Here is a 21,146-nt window from a genome sequence, read left to right on the forward strand (position 1 = left end):
TACTGATAACAAGTTTAGGAACTGGCCATGTGACATCAAAGCTTTGGAGCAGTTCCTTAAGCACATAACAGGCAGTTTTCACGGGGCACGGGATATACAGCTGGTGCTCTGCAACAAACTAAAATATGAAAATATTGAACAATCACATGATGAGTCACCAATTGTGCTCTTTCCTATCTGCAGTGCTACATGTAGTAAAACAGAGTCTTGAGAAGATGAGAAATAAGTCCTATTTTTTAATCATCTAAGAAGGTAAAGGAGATACTGTGCATAGTTAAGGACAGTCTCCATCTCAGGGCCCCTGGGGTTTATAAATTACTGAACAAAACCACACAAAGAAACGCCCAATACTGTTTGATGACACAAAAGTTTTGTCACAGGCTCTCACATATTTTGATTCTATTATCAGAGAGGCCATAGAAATTAGAATGTGAGACAACAATTTCAACCAGGACAATGAATATAATATTAGTGGTACATGAAACCGAGCTCTGAATACTAAGAAGAAACAGAGAATTTGCCAAGTTGTTTAAACTCCTACGAGAGCTGTGGTGCCACCACCACAGACAGTGACACCAATTATGACAGCAAGATGACATGCGTCAGACAATCGCATGCCATCCGTGGGCTATATAAGGCAACCACAGCAGCAGCCATTACAGTAAGTTGTTCCCGACAAAACAGATGGTGATAATGATTGAAAGCTTGAGGTTTTATCCAGAATGGAAACAGCAACAACTCCAAGATATGCAAGAAAGGGGGGAAGGGGGAGTATACACTCCTGATTCCGTTACTTTGCAGTTAGTATTTTGCTTACAGTGTTCTCCCACAACACCAATACCATTTTCATTACAAGACAAAAGAATAAACTCATGTTGTCATATTCAGTATCAGTAAAGAAGTACAGCATTGTTTTAAGTATTTGTATTAACACAGGCAGATTCAAACTGGTCTTGTTCTATTAAGATCTGAATCAAAAGTGTTAGCCATCTTCTACAAACTCAAGTGAGGTAAACTACATTTGTTAACTTCAAGTGTGTCTATCTCTAGATCCACTAAACATCAGACACATTTATACAAGTCTTTAAGTATGAAGTTGTCCTAAAGAAATACACTGACAGAAAAAAATTGCAATGCCCAAAAATAATTAATGTAGAGTAATGAAATTTTGGGAATACACTTGTCTAGGTAACAAATGTAAGTGATTAACATTGCAAGGACACATGTTAATGTAAGTGCGATATAAGCCACAGCAAATGTGAAATGCTGGTATATTAATACCTGGTGTAACTGCCAGTGTTACAAGCATGCAAATGTATGTGCATTGTGTTGTACAGGTGCTAGATGTTCGTTTGTGGGATGGAGTTCCATGCTTTTTGCACTCAATACAGAGACAGTTAATGCTGGTTGTGGATGGTGCTGGAGTTTTAGTCCGATGGATGATGTTCCATATGTGCTCGATTGGAGACAGATCTGGTAACTGAGCAGGACAAGGCACCATGTCCACACTCTGTAGAGAATGTTGGATTACAGCAGCGGTATGTGGGCAAGTGTTATCCTTTTGAAAGAGGCTCCCTGTAATGCTGTTCATGAATAGCAGCACAACAGGTTGAATTACCAGATGGATTCACAAATTTGTAGTCAGGGTGCATGGGATAACCATGATAGTGCCTTCTGTCATATGAAATCTCACCTTAGACTATAACTCCAGGTGCAGGTCCAGTGAGTGTACACAGAGAGGCTGGTTGCCCCAACTTGCCTACTCTTAACCAACATACAGCCATCACCAGCATCAATGCAGGACCAGCTTTCATCAGAAAATACAACACACCTCCACCCTGACCTCCAATTAGCTCTTGCTTGACACCACTAAAGTCACCAATGGTGGTGGTTTGGTGTCAGTGGAACACAGGCTATAGGGCATCTAGCTTGGAGCTGTCCTTTAAGTAACCAATTTGTAACAGTTTGTTGTGTCACTGTGGTGACAACTGCTGCTCAAATTGCTGCTGCAGATGCAGTATGATGCACCAGAACCATATGATGAACATGGTGGTCTTCCCTCTCAGTAGCGCCACATGGCCATCCAGAGCCCGGTGTTCTTGTGACTGTACTTTCTTGTGACCACCTCTGCCAGCAATCACGTACAGTGGCCATATTCCTGCCAAGACTTTCTGCAATACCACATGTGGAACATCCATATTCTTGTAGCCCTATTAGATGACCTCGTTCAAACCCAGTGAGGTGTTGAAAGTGGCGTCTTTGTCACCTTAAAGGCATTCTCGGCTAACATCAATTCACCACGTCCAATCTCAAAGCTAACTAACACTCATGACCATTACAGCATGTATTTAAAGCAAACATGATTTGCATCCTCACAGTGGCACTACTAGCATCACTCTTATGCGACTAGTGTGAGATCTGAATAGCCATCATCTTTCAGATATAGAAACATGCCTACCAACTTTGGTTTATGTTGCAGAACTCCTTCTTGGTGTTGGGATTTTTTTCTGTCAATGTATTTGGCATTCATTCTAAAACGTTCTGTATATTTTAATACTGCTTCTCATTTTTAATTTCTTTCATTGGTACTGTACTTCACTTTAGCTTTCTATATTAATCAGATGTCTACTCCCAAGTGGGGGGGGGGGGGGGGGGGGGAAGAATTTCCAAAAAATATTTCTTCTTTTTCTTATCTATATTTTGGATGACTGTTCCTTGCTAGTAAAGATGGTTCAGCAGTTAAATGAATCCCTTCTTACCCCGGTATAATTCTTTGAGTTCAGCTATTTTTGGTCTCATTTACTAAGACATTAATAGACAGTATTAAGATTTGTTGCCAACAACTTACAAGAGCTGTCAGTTTTTCTGGTGACCAAGATACATGCTGGACATCAGCTGTACTGAGTACTATCCTCAGTTTCCTTTTTGCATCAGTAAATGCATAAGAAGCTTCAATGTTGTTTGGATCTATGTTGAGACGTTCATCTGAGGATTCCTTGTGCTTTAAAGGAACAGTTGAATCAGTAATCTGCTCAGCTGAAGCTGCATTCCCAGCGACATTTGGCTTACGGCGATACTTTGCTAGGATATCTTCTGTAGCATCTAAAACATATAACATCTCTAAATTAAGGTGCAGTATTATCAGAATCAACGTAGCATGGCTAGAACTGACGTGATCAATAAGAGAGACAAAGAATGTGTGAGATAAACTATTCGTAAGGTTTAGAAGCATATTTTAAAACACAATACTTAACAGCATACACTTGTAGCCAGTCACACAAAGAAATCACAAAATAATATTGCTGGAATAAACTGTGTTTAATGTCAGTCGTGGGAATGGAACACTTTTGCGTCCCTGCCAAACAGTGACATTCATTGGACAATGACCAGGGTGGTGTAGGAGCTGTTATCGCAGCACCTAACTTCAAGTGTTCACAACGGAACTACCACTGACTGGTATTGTACTGACTGGTATTACGTGGTAAACTGATGATCAGCCATGGCTGATAAACTATCGCACACCTACAACCATCAAGTAATCATGACATTACTAATGAATATAAATGCTTTTAGGATATTTTGTGGTTTTTTATTATTGAGTGTATGCCTAGCCTTTCAGCAGCTCAACACTTAATGTCATGTGGTGCTGGACACTTAATGTCATGTGGTGCTGGGGCTTCACAACATGTCATGTGAAATATAACCCAAACAAACAAGCAATGGGTGGAGCAGCTGGCTGCTGAAGTTTTTACAAGCCTTAGTGTCAAGGACTCCACACAGTGGCAAGTAAAGAAAACAAACTCTCTTCTTGTACGGCACATACTCTTTAGCTGCAGCTGCTTACAAGGTGGTGGTTTGTGGAAGAGGTCGGTATTGGTATGACAGCCCCTCCTTCAGATAAGTAAGTTTAGAAGAATTTTCAGTAGGATTAACTGCTCAAACTGCTTGGAGTATTATTACTTGATACTTTTAACATACATCAACATACCCTGAAACACTATGGATACATATTAATACTTTTCTACCGAAATAAGGTGTTGATGGGCGAGCAACGCATGAAAGCATCAACGCAATTCTTAAACTCCCTTGTGGGTACTGCAGCACTTAATACCAATCATAGGAATGGAACACTTCTATTCCTGCCAGCGACATTAATATGTATGGAACCAAACTTTCGTTCATGTAAACTGGCACATGAAGACTGTATGTACCTACAGTGTCTGAGCACATACTTAAACATGACACATTTGACTTGGGTGTTTCAGTACTGAAAGTGTACTAAATGAATACTACCAGCCACAAACCATACCTTCCCATCTGTAATCCACCAGCTCCAAGACTATGCCAATGAATTTCCAATGTCTTTCATACATACTTCCTCGCATACTCCTCATATCCTGCTGTCCCTAATCATGGGCTGCTTTCTTTTGATCTGTACTGGATGTTCTTAAGAACATATGGGGATACATCATCTCATTATTATTCCCCCTTACTGAGAACTCCTTTGCTTCCTTCCCATGATCCCCTACCAATCTCATTTTATACTGCCCCTGCTCTGCCCTGTGTATGCCTGCATAATTCTGTTTCTTTGACACTTCCTTCCCCGATAAACAAGACTCTCTTCTTTCGCACTGGCCACTGCTGTCTTCTCTTCTACTTTCATTATGTTTATCTTTCCTCTCATCTTTTTCCACACATTCATCTCCTCCTTCACACTGTCACCAGTGCCTTAATAATATTTCTTATATAGCTGTTTCTGTGTTTGCTCTTCTCTTCTTTCTTCCCTCAAAGCCACTTTTCTTGCAAATGACCACAGGATTGCTTTTTGTTTTACTTTTCTTATTTATTTTTACTTTACTTTGTACCACTTCACTTGCCTTGATTTGCCATTTACCCTCCTCATTTTGTTCTTTGCTGTATAATTTGATCTGCTTTTCAATTTCTTACTTTAACTCAAATATTTGTCTCCATTTTTCTGTTCCTTTCTTCACATGCTTGTCTTACTGTTACTAAGTATGTAACATTCTGGCACAACACCACCTACCTTGACAATATTACTTTTACAATGGTAGTATTTCCATTTTTTCCCCATGTGCTTCTGGTAGGTTTCATTCCACCTGGCAAATCGACCCCCCCCCCCCCCTTAATTTTAAAAGAAGAAATCAAAACCATTGAATCTGCTTGCTCTGTATCTCAAGTTGTCATGTTGACCTTCTCATATCTAATGCCAATACATCTGAATTGGATATAATATGCTAACTTAATAGGATTTATTCCTTTTTTGTCATTCTAGGAAATACACTTTACAAGGAAGCACCAACTAGATGATGGACATTAAAAACAAAATTAAGAAATTTATTATCATCAATTTCACAAACAATTACTTTAGTAATGAATGCCATTTTAAGTTCCATATGCATCTCTGTTATATTTCTGTATGGGCTAGATTCACCTTTAGGTTTCTAGAAGTGCATCTCTCCAATTTCTTTGATGTCTGCTGTCATGTTACTATATAAGGACTCCATACTCTGAAGCAGTTCTCTGGAATTGGTTATAATAGTGGTTTATATGTCTTTTCCTTTACAGATACACTGTGCTTTCCCAGAACCCTTGCAGTAAGTGTAACCCTTCTTGACTTCTCCGCTACTGCCGTTGCCATTTCATATTACTTCTTAGTATTACTCCTAAATATTTAAACAATGTAGCAGGCTCCAGGAATTTTAATACTAACCTTGCAGCAGATTACTACTGGGTTCTTTCACTTTGGGGGAGGGGCAGCAGTGTGTGGGTATTATCCTGCATTATACATACTGAGGTGGCAACAGCCATGGGATAGAGATATGCACATACACAAATGGCAGTAGTATCGCATACACAAGGTATAAAAAGACAGTGCATTGGCGGAGCTGTCATTTGTACTCAGGTGATTCATATGAAATGGTTTCTGACGTGATTATGGCCGCACAGCGGGGATTTGCAGACGCTGAATGTGGAATGGTAGTTGGAGCTAGAAAGATGAGACATTCCACTTCAGAAATCATTAGGGAATTCAATATTCTGAAATCCAGAATGTCAAGAGTGTGCCGAATACCAAATTTCAGGCATTACTTCTTACCACAGACAACACAGCAGCTGACAGCTTTCACTTAACGAGTGTGCATAGAATTGTCAGTGCTAAAAGACAAGCAACACTGTGTGAAATAACCGCAGAAATCAATGTAGGATGAACAAAGAATGTATCTGTTAGGACCATGCAGTGAAATTTGTCATTAATAGGCTATGGCAGAAGATGACTGATGTGAGTGCCTTTGCTAACAGCATGACATTACCTGCAGCACCTCTCCTGGGCTCATGACCAAATTGGTTGGACCATAGACAACTGGAAAACCATGGCCTGGTCAGATGAGTCCTGATTTCAGTTGGTAAGAGCTGATGGTAGGGCTCACATGTGGTGCAGATCCCACAAAGCCATGGACCCAAGTTGCCAACAAGGCATTGGGCAAATTGGTGGGGGCTCCATAACTGTGTGGACTGTGTTTACATAGAATGGACTAGGTCATTTTGCCCAACTGAACCGATAATTGACTGGAAATAGTTATGTTGTCTACTTGGAGACCATTTGCAACCATTCATGGACTTCATGGTCCCAAACAATGATGGAATTTTTATGGATGATAATGTGTTGTGTCACCGGGCCACAATAGTTCACGATCTGGCCACTTGGATTGCCCAAGATGAATAGCATCGAACACTTGGGAGACATCACTGAGAGGCCAGTTTGTGCACCAAGTCCTGCGCTGGCAAAACTTTTGTAAATATGGATGGCTATAGAGGCAGTATGGCTCAATATTTCTGCACCGGCTTCCAATCACCTATGGAGACCATGCAATGTCGAGTTGCTGCACACAGTATTAGGAGGCATCCCATGACTTCTGTTATCTCAGTGTAACCTTAATGAGAGCAGCCATTCATATCAAGACAAAATTTTGTCCACATCTTCCCATCTTTATTTACGATTTCCTCACTGTTGCTACTTCCCTAAACATAACAGCTATGTAAGCACACAGTCTAATACTATTACTGAATGTATGTGGCAATCTATATGCTTCTCTGAGGTACATCAATGCTACTTTCCTTTCTGTTGAACATTAGCTGTCCAGTATAACAAACAATTAGTGAAAAATTTTTCCCTAAAAAGCTTTATCTGTTAAAATACTCTGGTCATTTGGTCATTAATCAGCAATGTGAGAATTCTGGAATCTAAGAATAAAGAATCTATCTATTCACGTGCATTTATTATTTGCAAGATATCAAGTGTGAATAAAAAAGCTGTGTTTCACAAAGTGGTCTTTTCCTGTAAACGAAAGAAGTCACATGCCATAAAAAGATTTTCTGTTTGTGTTACAAAGATATTTTGCACTTACTTGTGTAGAAAATGTCAGTGCAAATCATCTGAAACTGTGCTGAAGCCCAAGTCAAGTAGCATCATCAATTGAAGATATCTAATTTTATTAAGAGATTAGCCTTTTAATATCATGAATCTTACTGCTAATATTACATTGAGGTGACAAAAGTCATAGGATACATCCTAATACCATGTTGGACCTCCTTTTGCCTGGCATAGTGCAGCAAGTCGACATGGCAAGTTGTTGGAAATCCCCTCCAGAAATATTGAGCCACACTGCCTCTACAGCCATCCAGAACTGTAAAAGTATTGTCAGTGCAGGATATCGTGCACAAACTGACCTCTTGATTATGTTCCGTAAATGTTCTATGGTATTCATCTTACGCAATCTGGGTGACCAAATCTTTTGCTTGAATTGTCCACAATGTTCTTCAAACCAGTTTTAAACAGTTGTGGTCTGGTGACATGGCACATCATTGTTTGGGAACGTGAAGACCATGAATGGATGCAAATGGTCTCCAAGTAGCAAAACATAATCATTTCTCATCAATGATCGGTTCAGTTGGACCAGAGGACCCAGTTCATACAGCGTTGCTTGTATGTTAACACTGACAACTCTAAGCAAACACTGCTGCTCTTGGTCATTAAGTGACAGCCATCGAACTTGTTAGTTAGAGGTAATGCCTGAAATTCTGTATTCTTGGCACTCTCGATGTTGTGCATCTTAGAACATTGAATTCCCTAACGATTTCTGTAATGGAATGGCCCATGTGTCTAGCTCCAACTACCATTCCGCATTTGAAGTTTGTTAATTCAGGATTAGAAAAGAAACCAAATTTCACAACAGAAATAATGTATGGTTTAGTCTATAGTCATTTTTTTTTTTTTTTATTTCGTCTACAGGCTAACGGTTTCAGTATACACTACCACCCTCAGACCATACCCTGGCATGCAGTCATCATGCTTGTTTCAAATTGGGAAGCGAGTGTGATGAATGCATGCCAGGGGATGGCCCGAGGATGGTATTGTATACCAAAACCGGTAGTCAGTAGATAAAATAAAAATATGTGACTTAGACTAAAACAATATGTTATTTCTAAAGTGTATTGATTGCTGTAGAACTCACAATATAGTGAGAATATGTAAAATCCACATATCACATAACATCCCTATTCCTTAATAAAACTAATAGCAAAATGAATGAAAGCAATAAAATAAATACTGGTACACCAGTACATTACAATTTCTTGAATGTATAAGCTAGATAAGTATTACTTTGAAACAATGCTGAGTAATATGTTACAGCTGGTGTGCAATAACGACGACACTTAGGCAATTACTTGAATCTATTAAAAACAAAAGATTCACTATACCAGAGTGTAGTGGCCGAGCTTCTTCAGAAAGTCCTCTTCGCAGTCGATGTGATGAACCATCAGTTTCAGTGGCATTCAGACTCGATTCATAGCTGAAAATAACAATAAAATTAATAATGTGCACATAAAAAGAATAAATAAAGCACCACTGTATTGTGCCACTAGTAACTGGAAACAAATTTCAATCCTAGTAAAAAACAAAATGGAGATTCTTTTATCTTTTTACACTTTGAGAGCCCACTGGATGACTGGTGAACCTAATGGAATAGCAGTATCTTAGTGTAGTTTCTCTGAATGTATTTCTGGACTTTCGACGATAAATTGTGCCATCCCTCTTCAACAGTTACACTGGAATGAAAGCATTTCCATGTTCTTCCTGCACCAGGAATATAAGATATACCAGAAAAATGGCTACAGCCAATGGGTAACTATTACTGAGTATTATTTTTCTCCACCACAGCATTCAGACTATACAATTCTACATAAACCAGATCAAACTGTTCAGCATGACTTGTGATAATAGCTTCCACTGTTGAACAAGTGTCCTCTGGCAGTCATATATGGTTCATGGTTGCAGTGTTAGGGCTACAATCCTTCATGCAAGAGCATCCCGTGCATGATAAATTGGCTCCAAATCCCAAGAGCAACCTCACCACTTTAGATGCATGATGTCCTCATGTTGTACTCAAAATTCAATGGCATGCAATCCAATTCAAGCCTGTCTCTGTTGAAATTTAGTCAATTGTGAAACAAAAATTCTTGCTGATTTTTTTTTTTGGTGGCTTTGTTTCAATGTTTTCCTCATTTTGCAATGTTGCAGGGCATCCAGAATGAGGTTTGTCTTCAATACTTAACTCACCATGTTGCAAGTGTCCAAACCAGTCAAAACCTTCTGTATGGGCTCATAGCATCCTCCAAGAAAGCCTCTTGAAGCTTTTTTTTTTTTTTTTTTTTTTTTTTTTTGCAGGACACACCGACAGTCAGAGAAACACAACACTATGCTCACACATTCACCTACACACTGACGTTGCCTACGCAGTTGTTTCATGAATGTCTCAACTACCCACATGTAGCGGGAGAACTCAGTACTATGTCTACAAATAGCATTGCCCTCTCAGAGTTAACACCCCCCCCCCCCCACTCCCCCTTCCTCATATTACCAATAATTTCATTGAACAGTAAAATATCATTTTACTTAATGAGCAAATTTGGTGGTTTTTTTTTTTTTGCCAAATTAAATGTTTTTTCTGCCAAATTTGCTTTTGACAGATTACATGTTTCTTGTCAAATTCCGTATTTCTTGCCAAAATCTGTGTTACTTTTGCCCAATTCTCCCCCCCCCCCCCCCCCACCCAAATTAGATGTTGATTGTTCATTCAGCCAAATTCAGTGCTAAGTTCTTTTTTAGCAGATTTGGTGGTGTTTAGCTTTTTGGCAAATCCGGAGATGTTTTTTGCAAAATTAAATGATGCTTTTTTGTCAAACTTAGTGGTGCTTTTTTTTTTTACAAAACACAGTGGTGCTTTTTGCTAACTTCAGTGTTATTTATGTCACCAAATCAAAGTTTACTATTCAGGCGGGAACAAGAAGACACTAAGCAATAGTTATGAAAGTTACTGTTAAGTAATTCAGTTAGCAAGATGAACATGCGAAAGCCAATCAGATGTATGGACACACCCACAGAAAACTTTGCAGAATGCTAGTGGAGAGGTGATCCATGTGTGGAACATCACTGCTAGACTTCAGAGTAGAGACTCTGATGCAAGTCGATGAAATGCACTCCATTACTGTTTGCAGGTAATTCAATACTTTGCCCCTGAGCTGAACACCAAACTGGAACCCCGTTTGACCACAGCAGTAAAGGACTTTCCAACAACAAGTACCAAAAAATTACAGTCATTCTTAGACCATGCAAATTATTATAGACGTTTTGTGAACAAGTATGCTACCATTGCTAAGTCCCTGACTAAACTATTGAAGAAAGGAGTTAGTTTCACCTGAACCAAGGAATGTGATGAAGCGATGCAAAAAATTCAACATGTTTTGACTAGAGCCCCTGTGCTAGCCTACCCAGAATTTGAAAAACCATTTATTCTGTCGGTAGATGCCTCAGATTATGCCGTAGGAGACATTTTGTCACAAGAAATCAATGGAGAAGAACGACCAATTGGTTATGTGTCTCGACAGGTTAACATAGCGGAATTGAATTACAGTACAACTGAGAAGGAACTTTCAGCACTCATGTTTGTCGTAACCTACTTTCGATGCTATTTGTGCAGGAGGAAGTTTACTGTCATCGTGGATCACGCCGCATTACAGTGGATGCTAAGCTTGAAAGATCCCAGCAGCAGATTAACTCGTTGGGCTTTAAAATTGAGCGAATTTGAATACGAGGTGAAACATAAACCAGGCAAGTTGCATCAAAATGCTGATGTGTTAAACCGGAAGGTTACAGTAATTGTTGCCAATGATATTTCTATTGAAGAACTAAGGGAAGCACAGCAAAGAGATGTTGAATGCCAGAGGTATGAATCTTTGACCAAATTTTCTGTCGAAGATGGAATTTTGTATCAAATAACCCCACTGGGTAAACGAGTAGTAATCCTGAAAGAATTACGTCCTAAGATAATAGCACTATGTCATGATAGCCTGCAAGCATGTCATAATGGTCTTCTCGCCACCAATTGCCAAATAGCCGCCTGTTTTTTCTGGGAAGGCAGACAGCGAGATGTGCAAAAGTACATAAAAAATTGTTTGCCCTGCGTTAGGAGGTCACTGCTGCCTCGAACAAAGTTACCTTTGCAACAAGTGCCAGAAGCCACTTGCCTCTGGGACTAGTAGCAGCAGATATTGTCAGTCCTTTCCCTTTGAGACCACAGAATAACTGATACATATTGTCAATTATAGATCATTTTTCCAGATTCCTAATTCTTGTCCCCATACCAGACATGTCAGCAGAAACTGTAGCAGAAACTTGAGCATTTCTCACCCACTTGTTGTTGCCTGATGGAAGTCCTGAAGCTGTACTTACAGATCAAGGCACAAACTTTATGTCAGCATTATTTACAGAAGTTTGTCAACTACTGCGAATCAAAAAGTGGAGAACGACCCCATTTCACCCTAAGGCTAACTGATGCTTAGAGCGAGTCGACCGCACAGTTACATGTATGCTTTCTTATTGTGTCAATAAAAATCATTCTGATTGGGACAGGTACGTCCAATACGTCATGTCAGCATATTATAGCTGTGTCCATGAGGTCACTGGATACTCGCCCTATGAGGCCGTATATGGCCGACCCATGAATTCACCTTTTGAAATTGACAAACTGCCCCCAGGGATTAGATCCACAGACATGAATGGTTTGGCATGACGTTTAAAAGCTATTTGGAAAAAAGTAAGAGGAAACAATGAAAAAGCTACGGCTCAGCAGTTAGAAAAGAATAATGAGAGAGCAATTATGGCCGAGCGCAAGGTAGGGGATGTAGTGATGTTGCGCAATCCAGTAGTTAAGAAGGGAACGATGAAGAAGTTTACTCCTATGTATGGAAGGTCCATACCCCATCATGCGGCTTACTTCACCAGTAAATGCAGAAATTCAGTTAGCAGACCGGACAGTGATCGTTCATTTTGACAGGTTAAAGTTGTATAAGAGTTCTGAGCCACCTCCACTTGACAGTAAAGCAGAGCCTGCTACACAAGTAGCCCCAGCCAAGAAGACAAGAAAGAAAGTAGTGCAACCACCCATAGCGCAACCTAGATATGCTCTAAAGTCAAAACACGTATATCGATCCAGGGACTAGGTCCAGCGTGCCATGTATTTAATTGGAAAAGTCTTTAGTGAAGCAAGAGAATTAACTGACAGAAAACTGCTGTCATTGCAATGTATTCATTTAAGTTGTGCATGTTATTTGCAAGTATTCATAAGTATTGGCAACCATTTGTAATGGAAGTTAGGATGTCATATATTAATGGGAAGGGATTGGAGTTTTTCATAATTATTCTGTCTTGCAGCACTCAATGTCTCCAGTAACGCTGTTGTAGCGGTAAAGAGCTGGAAACACAATCACTCACTAGTAACGGAATTAAGGGGAAAAGTTGTCCTTGTCAGTAGAACACACAGAGTGAGAATCAAGCAATCTTTTATATCTCAAAAGGAATGACACTTCACATGTTGACTTAGTGAATGGCGAACAGGAACAACTGTTAAAGCTCTGCCATAAAAGCATGTTAGTAACACGTATTTGTAACTGCCATTGGCATAAGATCACTGACAACCTGACACCCTCTACTTACGGTTTGGGATGCACCACATTATGCGTATGTTTATGCTAAGAGCTCAGACACCCATAATAACAATGTTAAAAAGAGAAAAAACAATTCGAACACCAGGCTAGAGAGACAGTGGTTTCAATTAACAAGAATACCTAAGTTCAAGTTAAACATCAAATATGTTACTTTAAAAGTAAAAGGAGCCCTCCCTAAGTGCTATTTTATTGTTGGAGAGACAACAAAGTAAGTGTTCATGATGCTACATGTTTTTGTATACCAAATGCAAAAGAGAAAGTCATGTGGTTAACTCCAGGCAAGATAGCCACATGCAGTTTGTTTACAAACCGCAAGCCTTGCCCTCCCTGCCAAGTAAGCGGCCATTAGGGCCAAGTGAGCGGTCATTAGGATTTCAACCCTACCCACTGCCTTGTGACGTGGTCGCATAAACGGTTACGTAGGCGGTACCATTGTGTCAATGATGTGCCTTCATAAAGGAAAAGCTCATCAGAAATTACGCTCAACTTAGTCTTTTCTAACTCGATCCCTTACGCTTTCTGTTTCCACTGTGGAAGTTTCTAGATTCTCACCAAGTTTTGTTTTTTTCTTCTTGCTTTCAATTATGTTGACATTCAATGACACAATTTTCGTGCCTGAGAGCAGGAACCCAAACCTAGCAGACGAACTTATCTATTCAATGGGTGCATGAACCCATAATTACATGCCTTATAATTATTGTTTTGTTGGTCGTCATTGAATAAACCATATCAACTGCGCTCATCTATCCTTCTTATTCAGAAATATTATACCCCTTTTGTGACATTTATATTTGTCACTTCTCACTCTGAATCACATAAATATGTTCATCGGGTGCAGGAGCCCAGAAACATGGGGAGTTTCTGTTCTGCAAGTAACAGAGTGCAATGTACAGTCAGCACAGTAAACAGCATCAGTATGCTTTATTTCCCTATCGTTCTTAGACCCGCTGCTTACTTCCTGCGTAGTGCAGCGATGTAGCACGAGAATCGGCCTCGAAGTCACCTGCCCCGCGCCGCTCTGATGTAGCTGCCGCGCTGACCCCTACCCGCATTATTAGTGCTATCGCCATCAACTTTCAGGTCAAACACTTTGTGTACTGTGTAGTTCGAAGCTCAACGGCCACTGACTTGAAAAATCGCTGACCCAACTCGTTGCTCAGCAAATACTTCGCCTTCACTTCCGCAAATACGTTTGTTCCCCAATATAAAGGGAGATCTGCTCTCCTTGTAACCTTCAGTCACCTCTTTCGAACCGTGTCTGCAAGACCTATTGGTGTGCACATTCTATCTTCGTTCACTACTCTACACTCAAGGTAATAAAACAAATGATTGTCATTTTTTCTGTTGTTCTTCAACGTATTTTCGCCACCTTGGACTGCCGGGATTTCAGACCATTGTTTCTTTCCAGATTTTGGAAGTTTGAAATTACGTGGGCACAAGTGCTCTGCTACCTGGCCTATTACATTTGCCACTTCACTGTCCTTAAAATGGCTCTGAGCACTATGGGACTTAACATCTGTGGTCATCAGTCCCCTAGAACTTAGAACTACTTAAACCTAACTAACCTAAGGACATCACCCACATCCATGCCCGAGGCAGGATTCAAACCTGCAACCGTAGTGGTCACACGGTTCCAAACTGAAGCACCTAGAACCGCACGGCCACACTGGCCGGCCTTCATTGTCCTTGACTATCACCTCATCATGAAGAGGATACTTCTGCTGTCAGCTATTTGTATGGTTTCCAGTGCCCCATCGTTTACAAACCACCCACTAGTGTAAGGTATCATGTTTGAGAAACCTGAAAGTCTATGGTATACTCCACATCATCTAGTGATTAACACAGAACTTGATACTATGCCCCTCATAAAGGTACAGTTGGCGTTGCAACAAACTGCCGATCAAATGTTAGGATATGAATCATTGCTTGTATAATCCGGTCAGAAGAAAGCTTTACTGGTATTACGTCATCTTAGGCAAAATATTGATCACCTTCAACACGTACCAGCCCCATGCGTAAAACGAGTCTGGTTCAATGCCGGAGGTGCCATACTAAAAGCTGTGTTCGGAGTCCGTGATCATAAAGATGTCCAACATTGGAACAAAGATATCAGCCAAATCGACACATTTACTCAACAGAAACATGAGATGATGTTATGCCAACAGGCACAATTAACGCACATTGAAGACAATCTGTTACCAGCCAGTAGGCAAATATGCAGTGTTACAGCTATGATACTTCACCAATATGAATCTTTTAAGAACTCCGTAAAATGGGACTTCACGACTATACAAGCTGAGGTATCCAATCTTACGCTAAACCTTGAAACATCTGATGCCATACAAACACTATCACATAACATGCAGACTATCTAACTGCTACTTGTCAATTTATGTGTCACAATACAATTAGGATTGCGAGGAGTTCTGAGTTCAGAACTTTTACCTCTTAAACAATTTATTCAAGTACTGCAGAATGTTACCACCGATTTGCAACCACCAATGTGTTTAGTATTGCCCATACATGAATCTATGTTACCCGATAATCATGCTATGGCTAGGACTGAGTTATTAAAACATGCCAACACCCTAGGGTTCCATATACTTATACCCCTTGCCCCTCGAATTGTCAGTTCAAGTGTTACAAGACACACGTGTTCCCTGTTGGGTGGTCAGCAACCAGACAGTATATATGTTGGAATACAGCAGACATTCTTGTCATTAGTCCAGATCACCAAAAGTATACTACGATGTGCCAGAATCAGTTGAATGAATGCATACATGTTCATAATTTCATGTGCCGTGAAATCACCCTTCGAAACAACCGTACGGGACGTGAGATTAGCCTTTTCTTGGGAAAGCGTCAATTGGCACCCTGTTCACAAACTGTAGTTTGCCTAGCGGAACCCTGGTTTAGGACCATTAGCACAAACCTCCTATACGCATTAAACCAACCTACGATGTTAACACTTTGTGGCTATGAACATAATTTCCAGTCGCAAACATACGAGATAGAAATCGCAGACAGTGGATTTTTAGCAAACAGTTCCTATTGCGATGTTATTATGCCAGTTGTAACCTTTCATGCTGGTATGGTGCCCATTTACCTATGTTTTTCCTACCTGTAAGTTCATACGGGTTCCTTTGTCAACTGAATTACCTGTTTTATCTAATGTTTCGAATGATCACCTTTTAACATCAATCAATGACCTTTTAAAACACGAGAGAGGACAAATCTCTTACGATCGCCTGTTAACACACTTAAGTGAATGGCAGACAGCCACTAATCTACATACAACTATTATACCCAGTGTCACAGTAACCCTGTTCACTGCTATTTTTATTATTGTACTGATATGGATCTCGTACAAAAAGGGATTCTGCAAACGGTTACAACCATCCCCTCCTATAGTTCCAGAACCCCAGCCTCATGGTAAATATCGCCCACAATTCAAAAGAAAAGCCTATCAAGGTATGTGCCCTCCTTTAGTTTTAAGAGTTCAACTGTGTTATTAATTAATGTGAAAGCTTACGCAGCATAGTGAAGTGCTCCCCTAGGGTTAACTCTTTTAAATGTGTGTGAAACATGTGAACCTCCCCTCATACTCCACTGCGCTGAGTTCCAGTGGATGGGCTTGACCACCGCCACACCCCCTTAGAGCCGGCAGCTTGTGCGCTACCCGCCGAGGACAACGCAAAGCACCGCATTGTGCCACTCAGCCTTGCGTGTAACGTCAGTGGTGATACGCAATTGTTTTTAAATTCATTTAAGAGATAAAGACGCTTGGTGTGTACTCCTGATTCAAACTATTACTTTCCAATGTGTTTTATTTACACGTGTTAACTGATGTAATTTTGTTTTGATGTTTCATAACATTTATTCCTTGTTCTTGTGTAAATATAATATTGTTGAAGTGTGTAAACCCCTTTGTGACCCCTAAGAGGTCTTAAAAGTCTCTACTCCCACCCCTCGTTAAAGGCCCCTGCTGTCTTCCGTGGGAACCTTTAACAATCATATAATGTCTATTTTGTCTTTGCAAACTAAAATTGTCAACATTTAAATAACAACTGCATTGAGCAAAATCACATACGTTTCCTGCTCCCACAGAAGGGGGAGGAGTGTAAGGTTGAGCCAGATAGTAGGGGATTCTATCTCTATTTTCTTTCAAAAGGTTTATTTCATTTTCTTGTTACGGTCAAGCATTAGCCAGTAGCTTCAGCTGCCTGTAATTTTCTCGTCCCATGGTCTGGTAGCAGCAAGTCAGCACCGAGGTGGGCAATCTCGATCACGCGCCTCCCTCGTGTGCTGACGACGGTAACGTCACTAGGCGAAGTTGACCAGGCCACGCTTCGGAACTTTCCATGCCGCCCCCACGATTTTCTTGGCTCCTGACTAATCAAGGTGGAGCAAGCCATGTGGCTGTGCTGGAGGTACCCTGCCACCCGTCGGCCGAAACGCGGTTTCTGTAGCTGCCACAAGCCTGAGTGGCGGCCACCACTTTTCTTTAACTTCGCCTAAGTTTGCTGCGAACTATGTCTTGCCCACCACTTCATATTGGCCCACCCTCACCTCCCCAAGCCTGACTCATGCTACCCATTTCAATTCACATCTGTTGGTTTTTCTGCCAACAAATGGCTTCATTTCAGAAAAGGTGCCGGAATAATTTGTTGCAACGTGTTTGCCCACCGCTTCAGCTGCTCCTAACAGAGCTGTTCTTGCACAATTCCTTTTTTTGCCAATATGTCATCTAGCTGGTGTTTTTTTATTGGCTATGCCTTCTAAATTACATGTTGGATCCTTTTTTACCACTAAATCAGTAACATGTTGGCCGATCCAGTTATTTCCCTGTTAAGACTTGAAAGCATAAAGTTATGATGTTCCAGCCATTTGCTGGCAGACAAGAATCAAGTATAGTAATGGGCTGCCATCTTATAGCTTCTGGATCAGCTTTAGAGATTATTTCAGCTGTTCTTAACATACGGGCATTAGCTTGGTTTGCCAATGTTGGCCCATGTTTGTCTTTCTTAACTCTGTCTTTTAAGACAGGTTAAATGATAAGTACAGCCTCAAGTATTTCTACACTTCTCTGGAACCAAAACTGATCTTTAAAAACAGAAAAAAAACAGTCTTGGTTGCACAAGATCAATTTATTTAATCTTCACATGTGATGTGTTTCACCTGTTCTAGGCACAATCAGACAATCTGAGGAAAACTACAAACTAGTGTAAGTATAAATTGCTATTAAAAACAGTAATAAATGAATTAAAAATAACTATGGAGCACATGGTCACATTTTTGTTTTAGGAGGTGGTGAGGGGCACAAATTTCAACTTTATAAGATATTGACCACAACTGAGCTTACCAATAAAAACCCTTGCTAACCATGACTGAGATATCAAATGTAATTGCAAGTCCCACAGAACTGAGAGGAAACAGCCTGATAGCCACTGTCAATGTTTCATTACATCACGCAGAAGCAACAAGAAAAAAGGTAATGACAGTAGGAAAAAGGAAAACAGTAAAGCATGCAAAGGGTTAGCCTCAATGAGCATCTACTGACAAAAAATGGTCAGGTGAAAAAATTTTTCCCCTTTGTCCAGCACTTTCTGGCCATCAGTTCCAGATTTAGAAAACCTTAAAATCTTTCATGTGGCTAACAAAGGCAAGAAACTGAGTTTATTGGAAGAGTCTGAAATTCCTAAGCATATCTTTTTCAAATCTCTGAATTTAATAAACGAACAAGTCTGTTCGAAACATCACACTTTTTTGATGTATTGATGTGTATCTTTAAATGATGGCTGCCACATATATTACTTACTGAATATTCTATTTAAGTCTTAGAAATCAGTTAAGTTTTAGGATGACACCTTGTGAGCCTTTTCTCACTAAGGCTCCACAGGACCCTGACACCTGGTTGGCAGTCTAGTTGGCAGCATGACAGCGCATGCCCACAGTGTTGTAAACAGACCAGATTTGTGTTCATAGTGCAGTTTCTTCATGTGTAAGTCACCATCATTACAGTCAGTTTTCCAGTTTAGCATTGCTTATGGCTTTGTTGCTTCATATTTTTACCAAAACTTTTCATGTGTTTCTTTATCCTTATTAGTGCCCATTCATTTGCCAAAGGTATACTGGCCTAGCTGTTATATGAGTGTATTTTCTGCTCACTGAATTTGCCTATTTGCTTAAGTTAGGTACCCCCTTGTACTCTTTGGTGGCTTTCTTTTTCCTACTATGACTACCTTTTTTTAAGTTTCTTCTAGGTGAAGTAATGAAGCACTGACAGTGGCTATCTCAACATTTCCTACCAGTTCTCTTGCACTCTTAATCACATGTGACGCCTCGGTTATGAGTAGGATGAATTTTGTCAATGATCTAATGAAGCATTGACTGTGGCTATCTGGCTGTTACCTCCCGGTTTTATGGTACTTTCGACTACGTTCAATGTCTAGGACACGATTAGCAAGAGTTTTTATTGGTAAGCTCAGTTATGGTGCAAAATTGTATGAGTTGAAATTTCTACCCCTAGCCACCCTCTAGAAAACAAATGTGGCCACATGCTTCACAGTTCAAACAATGTTTGTCTTCCTTCTGTTATTCTTAATTTATTATTGTCTTTAATAGGAATTCATACTTACACCAGTCTGTAATTTCCCCAGATTGTCTGATGATGCCTAAGACAGGCGAAATATGTCACATGTGAAGATTAAATTATCCAAATTTGTACAACTAAGGCTGTTTTTTCTGTATCTATAGATCCATTACATCTGCTTTACCCCTGCCACCACAGTAGTTATGGAGTGGAGTGATTTTAACCCAAACTGATCTTCCCTTGGATAGCCTCTATCAATTTATCCATTCTTATGTGAATAATTTCTGGCAATATTATGATACCATGTCTTATTAAACTGATAATTCAGTAATAATCACACCTGTCTTATTTGGAATTTGAATTGTTACACTCCTCTTCTTCAAGTCAAAGGATATATCATCTGTCACATAGCTTGCACATCAATTGAAATAATTTTGTCATGGTTAGCTTTCCCAACTACCTGAACCAATTAGAGGACACGTCGTCTGCTCCAGGTGGACTTGTTCCGGCTTAGGTCTTTCAATGCTCCACCAAATTCTTCTCGCACATTTTGCATCTCACTTTCATTTACTTCCTCTTCCATCTCCATAACATTTTCTTCAGGCAATTATATTATAATAAATAAACATAACCTTGATTAAAAATGTCACCATAACTTCCTTTTGAGACAGAGTATACTAAAAACACCATACATCTGTCTTTCAAGGAATATGCCTTCTGAAAGTTATACGCAACACACATACATGAGAACAGCAGCTATGCATGCAGAATACATATTTTGCTCGAAATGTTATCAACTGTATGATAATTACTAGTCTCAAAACAAAAACTAGTTTCACGTTTTCCCCAGAAGGTTGTGCAATCTTAAGTTGACTGAATGCTTATAATTTAGTTTCTTGTTATTGCTTAAGTAATTTTTTTCTGAACACACTGGATCAATTTCCTTTATTGTGTTTAGGAAGTGACAATAACAAATGTTTGTTTTGTTTGTCTTAATAAGTGTCAACTGTCATTTTCTTCAATAAATAAAGCATCCTGTCCGTTTATAAACTTTGCAGCTTTCTTCTGACTACTCCCCATATTGTTTACATTTCATTCTCAGAGTTTTTAATTTGAGACACAATAAACAGATTTTACTTTTATTTTTGAGAACTATATGCGGTACTCAACAATACGATTTCTACCATGAGAATACTTGCATACTATAGCTTTTCACAAGTAATTTACATAGTTCTCTGAATTGGAAAATAATAAATTCCATTTTTTACCCACAGTTTCCGTGAAACTGAGTTAGTGTCACACTTCAGATATTTCACTGGGAAACAGCAGTTAAAGTTACTTCTGACACCTAGTGAATTACAAATACAAAAAACACTTTACCTGACATTCTGCAGGTCCTCCTGAAAGCTTCCTGTTATGAAACAATAGAGTCTCTGTTTCACTTACTGACATCTAATTGTAAATAGTCACA

At 39.7% G+C, this 21,146-nt stretch overlaps 1 protein-coding gene across 4 annotated transcripts in view; it reads right to left on the bottom strand.

Moving 5' to 3' along the window:
• Positions 1-21,146, bottom strand: part of LOC124721188 (GTPase-activating protein and VPS9 domain-containing protein 1) — a 362,758-nt gene that overhangs the window by 96,692 nt on the left and 244,920 nt on the right. For all 4 annotated transcript variants that reach the window (XM_047246031.1, XM_047246029.1, XM_047246032.1 and 1 more), the window contains 2 exons: positions 8,779-8,870; positions 2,849-3,102 (listed from right to left, as the gene is read on the bottom strand). In XM_047246031.1, the coding sequence (XP_047101987.1) occupies positions 2,849-3,102; positions 8,779-8,870 (346 nt within the window). The remainder of the gene's footprint in view (positions 1-2,848; positions 3,103-8,778; positions 8,871-21,146) is intronic.

Source organism: Schistocerca piceifrons, chromosome X, assembly GCF_021461385.2.
Source record: "Schistocerca piceifrons isolate TAMUIC-IGC-003096 chromosome X, iqSchPice1.1, whole genome shotgun sequence".
Taxonomy (NCBI): Eukaryota; Metazoa; Arthropoda; class Insecta; order Orthoptera; family Acrididae; genus Schistocerca; species Schistocerca piceifrons.